Source organism: Phycodurus eques, chromosome 6 (assembly GCF_024500275.1).
Source record: "Phycodurus eques isolate BA_2022a chromosome 6, UOR_Pequ_1.1, whole genome shotgun sequence".
Lineage (NCBI taxonomy): Eukaryota > Metazoa > Chordata > Actinopteri > Syngnathiformes > Syngnathidae > Phycodurus > Phycodurus eques.
The window spans coordinates 7,875,415-7,895,329 of NC_084530.1; the positions used below are offsets into that span (position 1 = coordinate 7,875,415).

General features: G+C 42.6%; 1 protein-coding gene and 1 non-coding gene across 9 annotated transcripts in view; one reads left to right on the forward strand and one right to left on the reverse strand.

The window, feature by feature from the left end:
- LOC133404577 (nucleosome-remodeling factor subunit BPTF-like) overlaps positions 1-19,094 on the reverse strand; it is a 78,875-nt gene extending 59,781 nt beyond the window's left edge. For 7 of the 8 annotated variants that reach the window (XR_009768843.1, XR_009768844.1, XM_061680591.1 and 4 more), the window contains exons 1-7: positions 18,230-19,094; positions 15,127-15,949; positions 7,743-7,794; positions 7,432-7,600; positions 4,549-4,812; positions 606-794; positions 290-459 (exon numbers count right to left, since the gene is read on the reverse strand). Coding sequence is in view for 5 of the 8 variants with exons in the window: in XM_061680591.1 (XP_061536575.1) it covers positions 290-459; positions 606-794; positions 4,549-4,812; positions 7,432-7,600; positions 7,743-7,794; positions 15,127-15,949; positions 18,230-18,857 (2,295 nt within the window). In the remaining 3 variants the exon portion in view is untranslated. The remainder of the gene's footprint in view (positions 1-289; positions 460-605; positions 795-4,548; positions 4,813-7,431; positions 7,601-7,742; positions 7,795-15,126; positions 15,950-18,229) is intronic. The other variant, XR_009768845.1, reaches the window with a different exon arrangement.
- A 709-nt stretch (positions 19,095-19,803) lies between these two features.
- On the forward strand, positions 19,804-19,885 carry trnas-aga (transfer RNA serine (anticodon AGA)). The gene has a single exon. It is a non-coding gene; the product is annotated as a tRNA-Ser (tRNA).
- The last annotated feature ends 30 nt before the right edge of the window (positions 19,886-19,915 follow it).

Sequence of the window (19,915 nt, forward strand, 5' to 3'; positions counted from 1 at the left end):
CAACTCCTCTAATTTACCTAACAAATGGCTCCACACAGAGTTTCTCAGCACGACTTGGCAGCCTGACTTGGTGAAGATAAGTGATGGCTGGACACAGAATTTTGGAAATCTACCCAGTACACACCCAAGAAACAGTGTAGTAAATTGAATGCAAAAGCTACTAGCTATTTGAATAAATTGGAGCTGTTAGTAAATTCCTACAGTACATTTTTCCCCTCAACTTATTTTGATACAAGTACTTCTGCTCTTGATTCAACACCCGAAGACAGTGTCATTTGTGTCTTCTCACTTCTTTTCCCTCCTTGAAGCCCCTGTTGGCTTCATGAATGGCAGCAGCCACCTGTTGGCTCTTCATCTGGCTCAACTTGCTCTCTGGGTTCCTCAAGCGGGTCACCATACGAGTTGCAGATGACTTCTTACCACCAAGACACTCACCATTAGTGGAATCTTTACCATCTCCTGCAAACACAATGTGAGTTTTAGTTAAAGACAGAAAGAGTAATTTACATCGAGATGTCCAAACTTTTTAACCTCTCATACACAATTTAATTCTCCCGAGAGCATGTTGGTAGAGCACATTGTATTGAAATGTTATTGTTTCTTACCTGTGTCCTCGACGCTTGCCAGAGATGACTGGGAGGACTTGTCAGCCAGGTCCGGAGGTTCAGGGCCCCTGGGTGGGACCATGATGCCCATGCTGCTACTACTGTTCTCCTCAATCATCTGGTTGGGATGGCTCAGACTTGGGAGACTATCGCCAGTGACAGGAACACAGTCTGATGATGGGTGTTCTACTTTTTTTTGGGGGGGGAAGACGAAAAACACTAGTTGTGATTTAATCACATTTTAACACAGCTAATTTTGAGTGAAGCAATATTAACATGCCAGCCTTGATTGCCATGAGTGTACTTTAAAAAGGTAAGTGGAGTCGGAGCTGCGATCAATATATGGGGACCTCTTGCTTGAGCAGCTCGACGGGACAACACTCTTTGAGTTAGGGCTATGGCCTCCTCTTGTGGCCACACTGAGTACATGCAAGCACTGACTGACTGGTCAACACAAATGAACCAATCATTATCTATAAAATAACAACTAGATAGAGTGTAGGGAACAGAACCGAGATGAAATTGCAAAGTCGTGTGTAATCAGATGCTCAGCCTATATTCAAGGACAAGGAACATTTCAAAGTTCAAGCACAAATTTCAAATGGAGCATAGTATTTATGTATTGTGATTCCCCAAGCCAAATTAATACATCATTTGTTATTCATAGGGCTGGGACTTTAACATGTTAATTTTGAGAATTTCATAACAAAAATATGTTACACATTTATCGCACTTTTGTATTCCTGCACTCCAGGCAACACAGAACCTCTCAGTGTCCTAATTCCACTGTTGTACAATGTGAAGTCCCCATTTCTGAATGTTGCATGTACACAACAAAAACATTAGTTTTATTATTATTTTATTTTACGATGGTGAAGATTGGAAGAGAAATGGAGTAGGGGCTATTTTAAAGGAAGAGTTAGCTCAGAATGCCTTGGAGGTGAAAAGAGAATCAGATCGAGAGATGAGGCTGAAACTTGAAATTGAGGGTGTTATGTATAATGTGATTGGTGGCTAAGCCCCACAGGTAGGATGTAACCTTGAGGTAAAAGAGAAATTCTGGAAGGACCTGGACGAAGTAGTTCTGAGTATCCCCGACAGAGGGCGAGTTGTGATTGGTGCAGATTTTAATGGACATGCTGGTGAAGGAAACAGGGGTGATGAAGAAGTAATGGGTAAGTTCGGCATCCAGGTAAGGAACCTCGAGGGGCAGATGGTGGTAGAGTTTGCAAAAAGGATGGAAATGGCTGTAGTGAACACTTTCTTCCAGAGGACGCAGGAACATAGGGTGACCTACAAGAGCGGAGGTAGAAGCACGCAGGTGGATTACATCTTGTGCAGATGATGTAATCTGAAGGAGGTTACTGACTGTAAGGTAATGGTAGGGGAGAGTGTGGCTAGACAGCATAGGATGGTGGTGTGTAAGATGACTCTGATAGTGGGGAGGAAGATTAAGAAGTCAAAGGCAGAGCAGAGAACCATGTGGTGGAAGCTAAGAAAGAAAAAGTGTGTGCAGCTTTTCGGGAAGAGGTGAGACAGGCTCTTGGTGGGACAGGAGGAGGTTCCAGAAGACTGGACCACTACAGCCAAGGTGATCAGAGAGACAGGCAGGAGAGTAGTTGGGGGGTATCTTCTGGCAGGAAAGCAGACAATGAGACTTGGTGGAGGAACCTCAAAGTTCAGGAAATCATACAAGAGGTTAGCTAAGAAGAAGTGGGACATTGAGAGGACTGAGGAGAGGAGAAAGGAATACATGGATGCGACGTCGGGCGAAGGTAGATGTGGCAAAGGCCAAACAAGAGGCATATGATGACATTTATGCCAGGTTGGACACTAAAGAAGGAGAAAAGGATCTATACAGGTTGGCCAGACAGAGGATAGAGCTGAGAAGGATGTGCAGCAGATTACGGTGATTAAGGATAGAGATGAAAATGTGTAACGTCACTGATGGTGTAGTGGTAGACTCGCCTGACTTTGGTGCGGGTAGCGTGGGTTCAGTTCCCACTCAGTGACGGTGTGAATGTGAGTGCGAACGGTTGTCCGTGTCTATATGTGCCCTGCCACTGACTGGCGACCAGTTCAGGGTGTAGTCCCCCTTTCGCCCGAAGTCAGCTGGGATAGGCTCCAGCGCCCCGCAACCCTAACCAGGATAAGCGGTGTTGAAAATAGATGGATGGATGAAAATGTGTTGACTGGTGCCAGCAGTGTGTTGGATAGATGGAAAGAATACTTTAAGGAGTTGATGAATGAGGAAAATCAGAGAGAAAGAAGAGTAGAAGAGGCAAGTGTGGTGGACCAGGAAGTAGCAATGATTAGTAAGGGGTAAATTAGAAAGGCATTAAAGAGGATGAAAAATGGAAAGGCAGTTAGTCCTGATGACATTCCTGTGGAGGTATGGAAGCATCTAGGAGAGGTGGCTATTGAGTTTTTGACCAGCTTGTTCAATAGAATTCTAGCGCGTGAGAAGATGCCTGAGGAATGGAGGAAAAGTGTGCTGGTGCCCATTTTTAAGAACAACGGTGATGTGCAGAGCTGTGGGAACTATAGAGGAATAAAGTTGATGAGCCACACAATGAAGTTATGGGAAAGAGTAGTGGAGGCTAGACTCAGGACAGAAGTGAGTATTTGCGAGCAACAGTATGGTTTCATGCCTAGAAAGAGTACCACAGATGCATTATTTGCCCTGACGGTGTTGATGGGGAAGTTCAGAGCAGGTCAGAAGGAGCTACATTGTGTCTTTGTAGATCTAGAGAAAGCCTATGACAGAGTTCCCAGAGAGGAAATGTGGTACTGCATGTGGACGTCTGGAGTGGCAGAGAAGTATGTTAGAATAGTACAGGAAATGTATGAGGGCAACAGAACAGTGGTGAGGTGTGCTGTAGGTGTGACAAAGGAGTTTAAGGTGGAGGTGGGGCTGCATCGGGATCAGCTGACAGATCAGGTTAGACTAGAGTCCTCGTGGACTATGATGTTCGCAGATGTCATTGTGATCTGCCGTGAAAACAGTGAGCAGGTGGAGGAACAGTTAGAAAGGTGGAGGCATACACTGGAAAGGAGAGGAATGATGATTAGCTGAAGTAAAACAGACTATATGTGCATGAATGAGAGGGGGGCTGTGGGGGAAGAGTGAGGCTACAGGGAGAAGAGATAGCGAGGGTGGAGGACTTTAAATACTTGGGGTCAACAGTCCAGAGCAATGGTGAGTGTGGTCAGAAAGTGAAGAAACAAGTCCAAGCAGGTTGGAACGAGTGGAGGAAGGTGTCAGGTGTGTTGTGTGACAGAAGAGTCTCTGCTAGGATGAAGGGCAAAGTTTATAAAACAGTGGTGAGGCCAGCCATGATGCACGGATTAGAGACAGTGGCACTGAAGAGACAACAGGAAGCAGAGCTGGAGGTGGCAGAAATGAAAATGTTGAGGTTCTCTCTTGGAGTGACCAGGTTGGATAAAATTAGAAATGAGCTCATCAGAGGGACAGCCAAGGTTAGCTGTTTTGGAGACAAAATTTAGAGAGAGCAGGCTTCGATGGTTTGGACACATCCAGAGGAGAAGGAGTGAGTATATTGGTAGAAGGATGATGAGGATGGAGCTGCCAGGCAAGAGAGCTAGAGGAATACCAAAGAGGTTGATAGAATAGTGAAGGAAGACATGAGGGCAGTTGGTGTTAGAGAGGAGGATGCAGGAGATAGGCTTACATGGAAAAGGATGACACGCTGAGGCGACCCCTAATAGGACGAGCCGAAAAGTATCTCAAATATAGCTATTCGCTACTAAATTAAGTCAACGTGATTATTGTCATGCTTTATTTCCAAAGCTCAGAAGAGAAAGAAGGCTGGCTCAGAACCAGTTTTATAGGTTATAAAATTATGCTTTAATGTTACTTTTATTTCACATGAAGCAATGTATTTCACAGAGCCCTGAGAAACACTGCATCAGGAATAATTACCTCCAGTTTTGACAACACCACTTTTCTCTTCCTCTACATCTTCACTTGTCTCCTTGTTCTCCTCCTTGGTGGTCTCGTCATTGCCGCTGACAACCTGTTGTCCTTCACCTTCAATCAGTTTTGCGTCTTCATTACCATCCTTCTCCACATCCACATCGTCCTTCTCCTGCTCCAGACGAGCTTTATGAGCCTCCTCAGCCACCTGCCTTTTCACCTCCTTTAGTTCTTCCTCCTTTTTGGCTCGGAGACGCTCCAGGATCTCCTCTGGATGAACGAGTGGGAAGATAACAGTATTTGTATGATATCGGCTGAAAGCATCAATTCAATCAATTAGATTTTTTTTTATCACAATCTTCCTCAGGGATGTGGTTAATGACACCTGCAGGAAATTAGTTTTCCCATGTCTAATAATCTTTAAATCAGCGGCACGGTGGATGACTGGTTAGCGCTACACCGATCTGATCAACTTGATCTGTATCGGCCGACAAGTAGCATTTTATGCTGATCGGCTTTAACGTCATAATTTGCTGATGCGATCAATGACGTCGTTGATTGGCTCCGCAAAAGACATTTACTCTGCGTCCATAATGTACAGTATATTTGAATAGAAAAGCTAGTTTATTTTTAGTCTTGTCGCGTGTCTTTTGATGTAGTACTGTAAATATCTGACGGCCAATAAAGTTATTTAAATAAACGTCTGCGGCGTGGGACAGACAACGCGTAATGCCTGGTTCAGACTACAAGACAAATTTGGTCTTTCACGATTGCACTATGTCAGACTACTACAATAAAATCTTGTATTCCGGATACCACCGCATCCATCTTTTACGATCACTGGGCTTTATCTTGATACACTCATTACCATGGCGACAACAACAACAATGGATCGCGCCGAGTGTATGATAAGAACAAAATGGGGAAAAACGTGTGGTGGTGGTCCGGTGCTCGGAAGAGGACTTTCATTCAAGGATTGCTGGAGGTATGTTAACATACTTTTAATATGATACGGCCTGCAAGCAGGCACCAAAACGCTATGTAGACTAGCAAGCTAGTACCAGCACTAACGGTTGTATGTAAACATGCTGGCGTTCTATCGAATCATGCTCTAAAGTTTCGGTGTGTGTGAAGTAATTTAATTACAATAAAGTAATTTAATTCCAGTAAGTTAGCACCCATTACACTGGAAAACACCATTTTTGTTGAGTTACGTCTGACAGCTGTTTTTAACAAATTTTTGGATGCGGAATCCAAAACGGATCTCAGTTTTTCTCTATCACGTCAAGTTTTTGAACAAAGTGCGAATAAAGGAAATATATACCTCTGTAAATAAAACGCTAATATGGAATAGTTACAAGCTTTGAAAACGGAAAACAAAACCACCATAAAATGAAATAGAACTTACAAAGCTACTACGCCCATGGTTACAAGGTTGAGAAAAGCAAGCACAAATGCTTTTAATTCCTACTATGCTTGCTTTCTGTTTGCAGATATTGATAGTACTGACCTATTGGAAGCTGCACACTCCTCTCACCCCACTGTCTCAATTGTGACTGTACAAACAAGTTGCCACGTAGCTGTAGATGAGTCCAATCGTAATCAGCGGGCAAGTCTTACTACAGCTAATCAGTCGAATTTTGTTAACCTGGCGGGTAAGATGTGGAGAAAGAAACTTGACGTGCTCGTAAAAAACTGACTGCAATTTTGGAATCAGCATGCCAATTTTAGTTTTAATCAGCATAAAAATCTAACTCAACAGAATTTTTTTTTCAAATTGTTGCCGTTTTATTTCTGTCATGTTGTAATGTTGGTTTGACCTGACTGATTAGAATACATGACCTGACTGGAGAATACTTTTGAAGATACTCAGTATGCAGTAGTTACAGTAAGTAGTTACAGTAAATGAACAAGTCATTTAAATAGACACATTGCTGCGGACGTCAGCCTCACAGTTCTGAGGACCAGGGTTCAATCCCCGGCCCCGCCTGTGTGGAGTTTGCATGTTCTCCTCGTGCCTGTGTGGGTTTTCTCCGGGCAGTCCGGTTTCCTCCCACATCCCAAAAACATGCATGAATTGGAGACTCTAAATTGCCCTTAGGTGTGAATGTGAGTGCGAATGGTTGTTTGTTTGTATGTGCCCTGCGATTGGCTGGCAACCAGTTCAGGGTGTACCCCGCCTCTTGCCCGATGATAGCTGGGATAGGCTCCAGCACGCCCGCGACCCTAGTGAGGAGAAGCGGCTCAGAAAATGGATGGATGGACATTGCTCCGGATCGGTTATCGTTTTTTTAAACTCGCTAATCGGTGATCGGCCTAAAAAATCCTGATTGTGTAAAGCCTCGTTAGCACAATTCTTCAATTCTGAGGACCCGGGTTCAAATCCGGCCTCGTCTGTGTCGAGTTTGCATGTTCTCCCCATGCCTGCGTGGGTTTTATTACATGGGAGTGCTGTCAAAGACAAAAGGTAAGCAGCGCTGCAATGTTAGCACAGCTTTTGAAGTGTTGAAGTGCTCCATCCGCGAGTGAAAATGTTCTGTTTTCTTATCTCTTTTTCTGCTCGCCTTTGTCTTCAGACTAGTCTATCCTGTTTGAGACCAAGTCATTGTCCTGTTTGAGACCCAGTCATCGGTCAAACCCTGGTCATAATGGTAGGGAAAGCCCATTAGCCTCCGTAGAACAGAAGGTGGGTGAACAGCGGCTCATTTACATGAGACAGAATCAATCTCGATGTTAAGTGTACTTTAATTCTTAATCTTTTGTGTATTTTGACCAAAGAATGTCAGAGACCCTTTATGAAGACACACATGGGAATTGTTTCAAATTCTGAAAAAAATAAATTTCATATTATGTCTCCTTTAAAGAGAGAATAAAGACTGAGCTCATTACCATTTGCAACATTGAGGAAACACCTGTTGTTCCCCCGAGCCTTGTTGGTTAGGTCCTCTGTGATGTCCATGTGTGTGTGAACCTCATCCCGAATTTCTTCAAGGGCAGCATAGAGGTCTGCTTCCCAGTAATCCTTATCCAAGTGCTCTATGAGCTCAGCTAGCTGGACCTGGAACAAACAGAGCGAGAGACTCCATGTCAAAGCCAAGATACATCACTAAATATTTTAAAAGCAGTAAGGCAGTAATTATAATGTAATAATATACAATAACTGAATAGCAGACATCTGCCGTGAGTAATGGATGACTTACCTTGGTGCTGTAGTACCAGATTGTTTTGTCCTCCTGCTCCCCATCTTCTTCTCTGTAGGGGAGAAGGGGGAGGACACACAGCAGATTATGTTTGTAATAACATGGGACGATATGGCACAAATCATATCAATAATCAAATCAAATCAGGTCAAATGAATAATAAACTTGTGGTTGAGCCTACTTTTTGATGCCTGCGTATACTGAATCTTTACCACGTATTGTAATAACCAAATCAAATGAACCCCAATGGTTTACATATATAAAACAAAACAAATTTCCCCAAACACGCTCAATGTTTAAGTTTTAAATTCATTTAAAAAGCAATACAGACAATCATACTTATGAAGGGATTCCTGATCCTACTTGATTTAAGTTCTCATGACATCTACAACCCCAATTCCAATGAAGTCGGGACGTTGTATTAAACATAAATAAAAACAGAATACAATAATTTCCAAATCATGTTCAACCTATATTTAATTGAATACACTACAAGTACAAGATATTTAATGTACAAAAAAGGTGGGAAAGGTGGTAAAAAAGACTATGAAAGTTGAGGAATGCTCATCAAAGACCTGTTTGGAACATCCCACAATTTAACAGGCTAATTGGAAACAGGTGATTGCCATGATTGGGAAAAGGAGCTTCCCTGAATTGTTCAGTCATTCACTAGCAAAGATGGGGCGAGGTTCACCTCTTTGTAAACAAGTGCGTGAGAAAATAGTCGAACAGTTTAAGGACAATGTGCCTCAATGTACAATTGCAAGGAATTCAGGGATTTCCTCATCTACGGTCCATAATATCATCAAAAGGTTCAGATAATTTGGAGAAATCACTGCATGTAAGCGGCAATGCCGAAAACCAACATTGAATGCCCGTGATCTTTGATCCCTCACTGCATCAAAAAACGACATCAATATGTAAATGATGTCACCATATGGACTGAGGAACACTTCAGAAAACCAATGTCAGTAAATACAGTTCAGCGCTACAGCTGTAAGTCCAACTTGAAACTCTACTATGCAAAGCAAAAGCCATTTATCAACAACACCCAGAAACGCCGCCGGCTTCTCTGGGCCCGAGCTCATCTAAGATGGACTGATGAAAAGTGGAAAAGTGTTCTGTGGTCCGACGAATCGACATTTCAAATTGTTTTTGGAAATTGTGGACATCGTGTCTTCCGGGCCAAAGAGGAAAAGAACCATCCGGACTGTTATGGACGCAAAGTTCAAAAGCCAGCATTTGTGATGGTATGGGGCTGTGTTCGTGCCAATGGCATGAGTAACTTACACATTTGTGAAGGCACCATTAATGGTGAACGGTACATACAGGTTTTGGAGAAACATATGCTGCCATCCAAGCAACGTCTTTTTCATGGATGCCCCTGCTTATTTCAGCAAGACAATGCCAAACCACATTCTGCACGTGTTACAACAGGGTGGCTTCGTCGTAAAAGAGTGCGGGTACTAGACTGGCCTGCCTGCAGTCCAGACCTGTCTCCCATTGAAAATGTGTGGCGCATTATGAAGCGTAAAATATGACAACGGAGACCCCGGACTGTTGAACAGCTAAAGCTGTACATCAAGCAAGAATGGGAAAGAATTCCACCAAAAAAGCTTCAACAATTAGTGTCCTCAGACGTTTATTGACTGTTGTTAAAAGAAAAGGTGATGTAACACAGTGATAAACATGACCCTGTCCCAGCTTTTTTGGAACGTGTTGCAGCCATAAAATTCTAAGTTAATGACTATTTGCTAAAAACAAGTACGTTTATCAGTTTGAACATTAAATATATTGTCTTTGTAGTGTATTCAATTAAATATAGGTTGAACATGATTTGCAAATCATTGTATTCTATTTTTATTTATGTTTCACACAATGTCCCAACTTCAATGGAATTGGGGTTGTACTTGCTTGATTTTGAAATGAGCAGCAGCATAACAGCTCCCCTTAAAATAGGTGTACTTGTGGGTCTCTAGATTTCCTAACTAGAGCTGAGATAAAGATTCTGCAATACCCATCTATATTTCAGAAATATAGATAACAGCAACTTTTTTCTTAGTATGGTCCATTCTCTTTAGTTGTATGTCAAACCATAATCTCTATTCTATACTCACACGCTTTGTGCCTGCGCCAAAATTAACCAAACTTTCTTCTGCGCGTCTTATCTGCATTCGCACACAGCCCACAAGGGATGAAGAATAGTAACACGGCACCTGCTGGAGGACACTTTGCTGAGCAGCTCCAAGCACAGGAAGCGCATGAGGGAAGGGAAAGAAACAATGCTAAAATGTTGAGCCACTGGGCCTCTTAAATCTTGTATAGCTCAGGTGATCCATACCCAATGATTTATGAAGCGGGCCCTTGGCTGCTGCAGCACCAGCACACACTCACCATCTGTCTGTTTAATGTCAAGATGATAACCCGCTGGCTAAGTGGACAGATGAGATTGGGATCTACCTTGAAATCAGAACCATAGTGAATTGTATCAATGATAGGAACTTTATACTGTCAATACAGTATGTAGTCTGCAGTCATTTTGCATTGTATATCAACAAACAACTATGCAAGCCTCCTCCAGAAAAGCACACAATAAGGAAACTAGAAATGGGTGCTTGTAGAAAATAATGTATTTCAATGGACATGGCCATTCTATAATTGTTTATGTTTGTGCATTGTGTTTTTATTAAGTTGCTCAACAACAATCTGGTTATGACAGTAAGCTCAGCTCAAATGTCACTAACGTCATCGTTTGAATGACAATAATCTACAAGGGGGAAAAGACTAACAATTTAAATTTAACAAAGCAATATCTCTCTATGTTGAAATCCCAAGTACTACACACACAAATTCAACGTGATACAAATAACACTTGACCTGTTTTCTGCACACACAAAAATCTGAGGTTAATGAATCAATGTATCCTGCAGTGGGATACAACAATGTCATGCAATTGCAGCGCAAATAACACAAACAGTCCCACAAAATTGGAAGATGTTTCACTGAAGATTTACAACCCACTAATTAGTACAACTAACCAAATTATTTACAACTAATGCAACTAATTGTCTTGACACATGAATAAACTACAATAGCACTGTAAAGGAAAAATACATCAGCATCAAAATGTATCCATCACACCCATCTCCTTCATATGCACACATATTGTTATACAGAATCCATCCATTATTTACCTTAAGCTTTTATCATGTCCTCATTAGGGTAAAGTTTGCGTCAGTTTTGAACGTGTTGGGGGGTGAGAAAAAAAAAAGGAACAAACAATAAGGATCCGGGTTTGCTTCGATTTAACTTTTGCCAATTACCATGTCTACACAGAGAAAGAAAAAAATATATTTTTTAGCAAGAACATTTGGTATTTTTTCAGTGCGTTAGTGATAGTAAGTTAAAATGACTTTGGGTGATTATGCTATTATACTGGCAATATAAAAAGTCTACACACCCCAATTCAAATGCCTGGCTTTCGTGATATAAAAAAAACCCAACTAAGATTAATCATTTCATAACTTTTCCCTCCATTAATGTGATCTATAACCTGTACAACTCAGTTAAAAAAAATAATTTGAGAGGGGAAATAAAAATAACCAACTGCGATAATGTGGTTGCAAAGTGTGCACACCACACCATCTTATAAATGGGGATGTGGCTGTGTTCAGAATTAATTCACTTTCAAGCTCATGTGGGTATTGTCATGTGGGTATATATATATATATATATATATATATATATATATATATAGGGTGTCAGCTAGGCTTTACACGATCAGGAATTTTGGGGCCGATCAGCGAGTTTAAAAAAACGATAACAAGATGGAGGAATGTGTCTATTTAAATGACCTGTTCATCTACTGTATATACTTGTGTACTTAATTGCTCAAAAAATTATATTTACAATAAATAATGTATTTTTGTGCCTCTATCTATGCCAGTGAGGCATAGTGACAGACAGAACAAATGAATGGTCTTCTGTTAGATGGCAGGAAGTAAATACAGTAATTAATGTATCCACTTTTTGTGACATTTTTGTTTGTTGGTGTGCCGTGAGATTTTTCAATTGTAAAATATGTTCCTTGGCTCCATAAAGGTTGGAAATCACTGGTCTAGTCAGATCGTGTATTCTAATCAGTCAGGTCAAACCAATATTACAACATGATGGGTGCTAACTTACTGTAATTAAATTACTTCATTTTTAATTAAATGACTTCACCCACACCGAAACTTTAGAGCATGATTCGACAGAAAGGCGGCATGTTTACGTACAATCGTTAGCGCTAACAATAGCTTGCTAGGCTACATCACGTTTTTGTTGCCTGCTTGCGAGCCGTATCGTATTAAAAGTACGTGAACATACCTCAAGCAAGCCTTAAATGAACGTCCTCTACTGTCCTGAGCACCGATGACCCCCAACACACGTTTTCCTCCATTTTGTTTGTCTTGTCAAGTTGACAAGATGAACCCCAATTATCGTAAAAAACGTGATGCGGTGGTATCGGAATACATTTATGGCAGTAGTCTGACAGTGCAATCTTGAAAGAGCAAATTTGTCTTGTAGTCTGATCCGGCCGGGCATTACGTGTTCTCTGTCTCAGATGTGTTGTCTGTTGCACACCACCGACATGTTTTTTTGGGCTATTTTTTTAAAATAACCTTATTGGCCGTCCGATATTTACAGGACTACGCCAAAAGACACGCGACAAGGCTAAAAATAAACTAGCTTTTGGATTCAAATATACTGTGCACGATGGCGACGCGGAGTAAATGTCTTTTGCGGAGCCGATCGATGAAGTAATTGATCGGATCGGCGAATTATGACATTATAGCTGATAAGCATAAAATGCTAATTATCGGCCGATACTGATAAGGCCGATAAAATCGGCGTAAGGTCTAGGGTCAGCACACACCTGTCACCATTTAAAGTGCTTCTGATTAAACCCAAATAAAGTTCAGATGTTCTAGCATGCTTTTCCTATCATTTTTGTAGTCACATCATGCAGCACAAGCCATAGTATCGCTTTAAGAAAGTCATATGACCGCTGTATTGCTCGTACCTGTCACCGCATGACGCCGCGCCAAACTGTTTATAAGGACCGCATCTGTCAACGGGATGTGTCTCCGCCAAAATAATTATGGATTTTTTTCAGCATATTTCTTCCCTTCAATCCATTGTGATAGAGACCAAAAGGAAATTTTACGCCATGTGAGACCATTTTTGTCTCATAACCCCCAACAGCATTGGCAAATAAGGTATTTGTTTTGTCTTGTTTGTTTGTTTCATCCTGTTCCTCTCGGTTTCCGCTTGATCCATCAGAATTAAAATCCCTTTCAAAGTAACTACAGTTTAAATGATTAATTTTATTTTCAGAAGGTTGGATGATGCATTTGTGCGACTGAACTATCCAATAAGTAAATAAAAGCGCCTCCTCGCACAAAGCAATCGTGGCATGGAAGTCACAAAATAAAACTGCCAACCTATATAAATTCACTTCCACAACAAATATTGTGAATTTCTATATTTTTTAAATTATGTCAAGAACATTACCATGGGACAGTTATTGAAGTATACTATGTAGAAGGATAAAATGATTATATGACTATTACTTATTCTGGACACTGTCCAATTGCACAACATAATCATTACTCTATATATTGTTGTTTGAATGTATTTATTGCATCAACCTTGTCATGGCGGACCCAGTTGTGTCACAAATCCAAAAGTCATCCTTATCGTTGTGCACGTCTGTTCTGCAACTACAGGAAATGTTTGGTTGAGGTTATTGCTGCCAAAGAAGGGTCAACTAGTTGTCAAATCCAAGGGTGGACTTAGTGTTTGCTCCCTGATCTGTTTTGCTCCCTGATCTGGGAATATTTACGTTATGCGCTATAAAATTGTGAAAATATATGATTGTTTGTGTGGTATTAGTTCAGGGAGAGTGTTTGTTCATTCTTGTGATTTAGATGGTCAAAACTATAATTTTCCAAAGGATTCACATACTTTTTCTCCCACTGTATTGTGTTTTTAAAAAAAACATTTTTTTACATGTAACTGTGGCTAAAAAGCGAACTGTGGTGGAGAGTCTTTCTGCTGCTGAAATGCTTGAGTGCTATCAATAAAGGGAATTATCATTGCCAACAGCCTCTCAAATATACTCAGTCTATCCTATGTTATCGCCCGTGTGCCCTCTCTGTATTTTTTGCTGACAGTGAACTATTGCTACAGCAGCCATGACAATTCAGTTCTTCCTTGAAAATCATGTCGTGTTGTTTGTAGTGCAATTAAATAATACAGTGGGTCTTCAAAAAGTTGTTTCCTGAAAAAATAAAACACCAGGGGTCATAGTTTTTTGTTGCACAGAGTAGGTACTGTGCAAGGTTCAGCAAGGCTTGAAATTGTTTTCCCTTTAAGGAGCATTTTTGCTAATTATTTTTTTCATTTGAGGAGCAACTTTCTAATTTTGAGGAGCAATTTTTTGCAGGTTAAATGCAAAGGGACCTGCAGCAAGGGTTTTATTAATAAAAGTATGACAATATAACGGGGGACCTGAAAGGAGAGCTCCAGCTATCGAATATTTTAGTAATCAAGTGTATTTTTGCTTGGTAAAGAGGAATTATGAGGAGCGGTTCTGCTAATTATTTTTTTCCTTTGAGGAGCAACTTTCTAATTTTGAGGAGCAATTTTTTGCAGGTTAAATACAAAGGGACCTGCAGCAAGGGTTTTATTAATAAAAGTATGACAATATAACGGGGGACCTGAAAGTACATCGGTGACGTAAGCGCGTTGTGTCACATATGCCCCTGCGTGTCTCCATCTCCGTGGAGACTGTGATTCGTAGTTTTGCTTTTCAATCTGTTTTTTTTTAGTCGAAAAATGCAAATTTTAACTCACAAACGGCGATGTGAGACCGCTTAATTCGAGCCTTGTTCAGTGACGACTATAATTTGTTCGCAATTGTCCAGTTCTTTCTAGTTCAGCCACATTGCTCAGTGTGGTGGTTAGCAGGTGGACTTTGTAATGTGGGACGAAGCCAGAGTACCGAGACAAAACCCACTCAAGCACAGGGAGAACATGCTAACGCCACATAAAAAGGCAAGACTCAAGATTCGAACCGCAAACCTTAGAACTGTGAGGCAGCCGTGCTCACCACAATCCACCGTGCAGTCTGTCATTACAATGAATAATCAAGAAAATATCAAAATAAATGTTAAAAAATACCCTCTATCTCTATGGTTAAATATTAAGAGTGTAAAATGAAATTCTGGAGTCTTCACAAAACTTTCCCAGATCGTCTAGACAGCCTGAAATTGGTTTGTTGTGTGTGAGCTTGCAAAGAAACACATTTTGACGGTCAAGGTAAATATTGTGGACTTACACGACAATGCGGCGGGTCAGAAACCAGTATTTGCGACTGTGCCGGTCATATCCGACTGGCAGCTGGCGAAGGAAGGGTCTGGTCTTCTGTATTTCGGGGATGCAATCGGCCACACCGGGCACCTTGTGCGCCACACACACCTCGCACTGCCACTCGTCCTCCGGCACTTCCTGCAGTGGAGGCTTCACACACTCCAGATGGTAAACGGCTGCACATGTCTCGCAGCACAACAAGTCGCCGAGGCGGTGGCACACCCGGCAGTGGTCGTCGTAGGCTACTACGCCTTCTGACATGAGCTCTTCCCTGGCGATGTTGGTCGCCAGGAATTGGTCCACAAGAAACTGAAGTACTTTGATTTTACTCTCCAAGGGTTCAAACGGGTAATCCTCTCCTTCCTGGAACGGGAGAATGTGTCGGTATTCCGGGTCACTCTCACAGTATGCCCGCAAAACCTCTGGCCAGGTCATACCATCCACAAAATAAAGTGTGGAATTGACAGAATCCTTCACATCGGCAGGCCCAAAGGTGGTGTTGGAGGTGTCCTCCTCTCGGAGTATAGCCTTGAGCAGCGAGATGTGGGTCTCTGCCAGGAGCATACACTGCTCCTGGCTGGCAACCGCCGCGCAAAAATCCTCAAAACGGAAAGGGGAGAGCCGCAGCACCGTGCCGAAGTTGCGGAGAACCTCGTACACAGCAGACACGTTGAGGAGCTGTGAGCTAGGAACCAGGAGGTCCTCGGAGGACTTGGGAAGCTCCAAGAGGGGAATGTCTTGTGCCTCAAGGACAGGAGACTGTGGTTGCACCACCCGACTCCTTCGTCGACCTATCGGCGACAACAAAACACAGCCAGGAATGAGAGGAAGAAAGACATGATTGCAGATGACCACAATGTATGAAATTAACAGTATTTCTCTAGATTGGGTTAGGGTCTCTCCTGTGATTTTTACATTTTCCTTGGTAACATGGTGATATTGAAAGGGCTTTGTGTGGAAGGATCAAATGTGGTCATCACACATGTTCCTGACAACCCTTCAATGCACTCATGACCAAATGTTAAGCGTTTTTTATTTTTATTTTGTTCTACATCTTCAAGGTCAGCATTTGGTTTGTTTTTTTGTCACTTTAAGTGATGTTTCAAATAAACACACTTTCTTTTCAAATTAGTTTTCATTTGGCATTGCAGCACTGACTCTTCCACAAATAATGTGGCGAGGGATCAGCTTGCTATGAAACGGGTCAAACAGGGTTGACTTTTAGTTCATTATTCTGCACCACGACAGCGAATTTGTGCGCGATACGTGTGGTGTGAAAAGTGCCAAACTATACAGTATGCGGCATGCGCTATGAAGCCGTGACAGTGAATACTTCTTCTGTGTCAAGTCGTCTGTGACAATTCTTCATGTCTTCAGACAAAGTGGCATGGCCAATTTCAGATAGTATTTAATCTGGAGTTCCATTCCTCCAATGGTGACATAACCCAAATTTGTAGGTAAGTGGGAGTGCACCGTAGTCTATCACTAAGCTACACTAATGCAGTAGTAAAGTTATAATTTCAGTAAATATAGTGTTACCTTGAGTTTAATTTGTTCTGTGACTGAATTCGTAACTACATTTACTCATATCTCAAATTGGGGGCGAGATGTGGGTTAACTTGGCGGATCTTGTGGCGTTTGCTGCTGCCATCTAGCGGCAGCCTATCTGAAACTTGCTCGTACCTCAAATTTTGGTGCAATTGAAAGTGAAGGTACCACTGTATATGTATGAAATCACTTGCAGGCCATAAGTATAAAACAGTCAAATAAAAAACAGGAATTACTGCGATAACTGAGGGTGTCTTCTTCTCCCGCATGAAATATTTTTGCATTGCTGAACAAACAAGTTGACTACAGGCCATTTGTAACCTCAACATTTGTGGACCGTGGTACAGTATCCCCCTTTTCCTTGTATAGGCTCACATTTATCCTAATATTTAGGTCATCTGCTAGTGTGACTGGGCTGTAGTTAAATAGCATGACTGTGAGATAGCGTCACTTGCAAAAGGAAATAACAACAAGAGAAATAATCAGTTTTATAAAACAAATGTGGTCAGTTTTAAAATTGTAAAACCTTATTTGGGAATTTGAATTTGGAGCTTCTGGTAAGAAGTTCAATCCATCTCTCAACTTTCTATATTACTTATCTTAATTAGCCTGTCCCAACTGACACCTTAGCTGAGAAACGGCCAAAGAAGTTCAGTGAAGAACAAAAATATTTTTTTGTTTTGAGTGATGGATATGTTTTGGTATGTTGTCAACTGTCCCAAAATATTACAAACATGATCTAACACTGTGATGCACTAACAAATGACTATTCCCCCCCCACCCCCAGCAAAAACCTCCATAGATAGAAGTGGATCTGATCTGTCTACCTGATTAATGCACGGGTGGTTGCTGTGGTAACGACATGTAACGAGTTGACGTTTGCAACAAGTGGCGAAAAAAGGGCGCCTCGCTTCAAAACAAAGACTTGTCAAACTAATTCGGGATCCTGCTGCAGGACACGCTGCTGAACCGTTTGCCCGCTTAAGAGTTCATAACTTTGAAACCGTTGTTATTATCATACATATTTTGTAATGACGAGTAATACACGAGACAGCAATAGCTTAATAATAAGACGGCGCCGTTCTTGTGTGTTTTTTACAAGTTGTATGAGAACTATAATTGGGTGAGGACTCAAGTGCAGAAACGCAGTGACTAAAAAAGTAACATTTCTAACTTCAATACAGTTTTTTTTTTTTTTTTTGCGCGTAAAAGGCGCTGCGAAGTTAGGGTGGGGGGAAAAATCTGTTTAACGGAAGAAAATGTACGTCTTTTCTACACACTGACCGGTACAACGAGCGGATCGGACAAAAGTGTATTAACCACGCAAGTCGGCTGAAGCGTGGGGCATTACTTTGCAAAGCGGCGGCCAGCGGTGCGAGTGCACGGTAAACAAAGGCCCGTTTCTCCGTGGAAGCTCCATTTTGAATAATGCGCCTTGCTTTGGCTTTTGATCTAAAAATAAAATGCACTCTTGAAGAGATGCAATTCCCACGCGGTGCATTTGCAAAGGGACGCACGCGTACCTGGGGGGCTCCCGAGCGTGCTGTGGCTCCTTGTACTACTCTCCGTGCAGTGGCTGGCATTATCCTCATCTTCATCTGCTCGTTCCTCCAGATAGTCCAAGTCGTTTGGCAGGGCCTCCTGCTCCTCCTCCTCCTCCTCTTCTTCATCTTCTTCTTCTTCTTCTTCAAGATCGGACGAAGGGTTGTCGTTCAGGAGTTCATCTTCCTCCGATCGGTAGCTTAAATTGTCGTCCTCCTCGTCGCTGTTGTCGTCGTACACCACCTTGGTCGGAGGCCGCCTCCCTCCGCCTCTACTGCCGCGGCCGCCTCTCGACCCCCTGCCTCTCCCTCTGCCTCCTCTCCCCCGCGATGCCGCGCTCCCCTCAGAGTCGGCGGCGGCGGCTCCAACTTTCTTGCGGCCCCGGGACAAATGAAAGTTCTCTCGGCCCGAAATGTCCGTCTCCACCTCGGCGGCGGACCCGGTGACACAACTGCCGTCGGTTAAGCCGCGACCACGACCCCGTCCCCTGGCTCGTCCCCGTCCCCGCATCCCTCTGCCCCTTCCACTCCGGGAGCCGCGGGTTGGCCCGGGTGAGCCGTCCCGCATCCCGGCCACCAGTTTGGGCGGCCTTCCTCTTCTGCCCCTCATTATTGGAGAGCGCCTCTTCTGTTCCGCTTCAATCTCGGAGCCGCGAGACGCCACGCGCAACGAAGAAAAACGAGGAAAGGAGACACAAACGGCTCATGCGAAAGTTCCCCAGAAGTTCCCACCAGCCCACGGTCTCAATTTTGGGGCGGAAAGCTTAAAGTGAATGGCCGGTGTCCCACTCTGGGTCGCCAACCGACGCCATTTTTCTTATCGGCTCTCTCTCTGTTGAAAACACAGAAGGCCTCAAACCTGCGTCAAGCTAACTGTCGTTCACAGGGATTTCGCCGGAAGCACAGCTTCATGACCATCAAAGTAAAATAAAGACCGCATCGCGACGCAAATTACACACACTCACAGAACGTTACATGGACGCCATAAAATTCCAGAAGACATAACAATTTACTTAAATTCCACACAAACTGCACTCTTTGCTCAATTATTATGCAGTCAAATCGACGAGTGCCTTTTAGGAAGCACTGTCTTTTTGAATCCTCACTAACTTGACACCACGAAACGCCAATGGTGTTTAATCACGTGACTCACTATTCTACAACAAACGCAATTTGCATGCTAGTTCACAAAACGAGATACACACGCAAACACTCTGTGCTGACAGTTCTTTATTGGAATTGTCTCATTGTGGTCTGGTGGACCTGATTTGCTCGGAAGCACAGTGAATGCAGTCGCTGCTCATTTGCTGATATGGCGCCATTGTGGTGAAGGCGAGCGAGGCAAGGAGATATCCGTTGTGCACAGCCACCTGAGCAAGTCGTCATAAAGTCAAAGCGACTTGGGAGCAAGGAAATTGTATGAACGTGTTCACGTTTTATCTAACCTTGATGTCGCCTTTTCCTTGAGTAATACAGTAGTTTTCAGTTCAGTTAAAAAAAAAAAAAAGGAGTATTTATGTATGACTATTATGATTTGTGGTCCTCGAAAGACGCAAGTTGTCGTGGCCGAGTGGTTAAGGCGATGGACTAGAAATCCATTGGGGTCTCCCCGCGCAGGTTCGAATCCTGCCGACAACGTCCTTTTGGCTTTCAACGTGACACTCAATC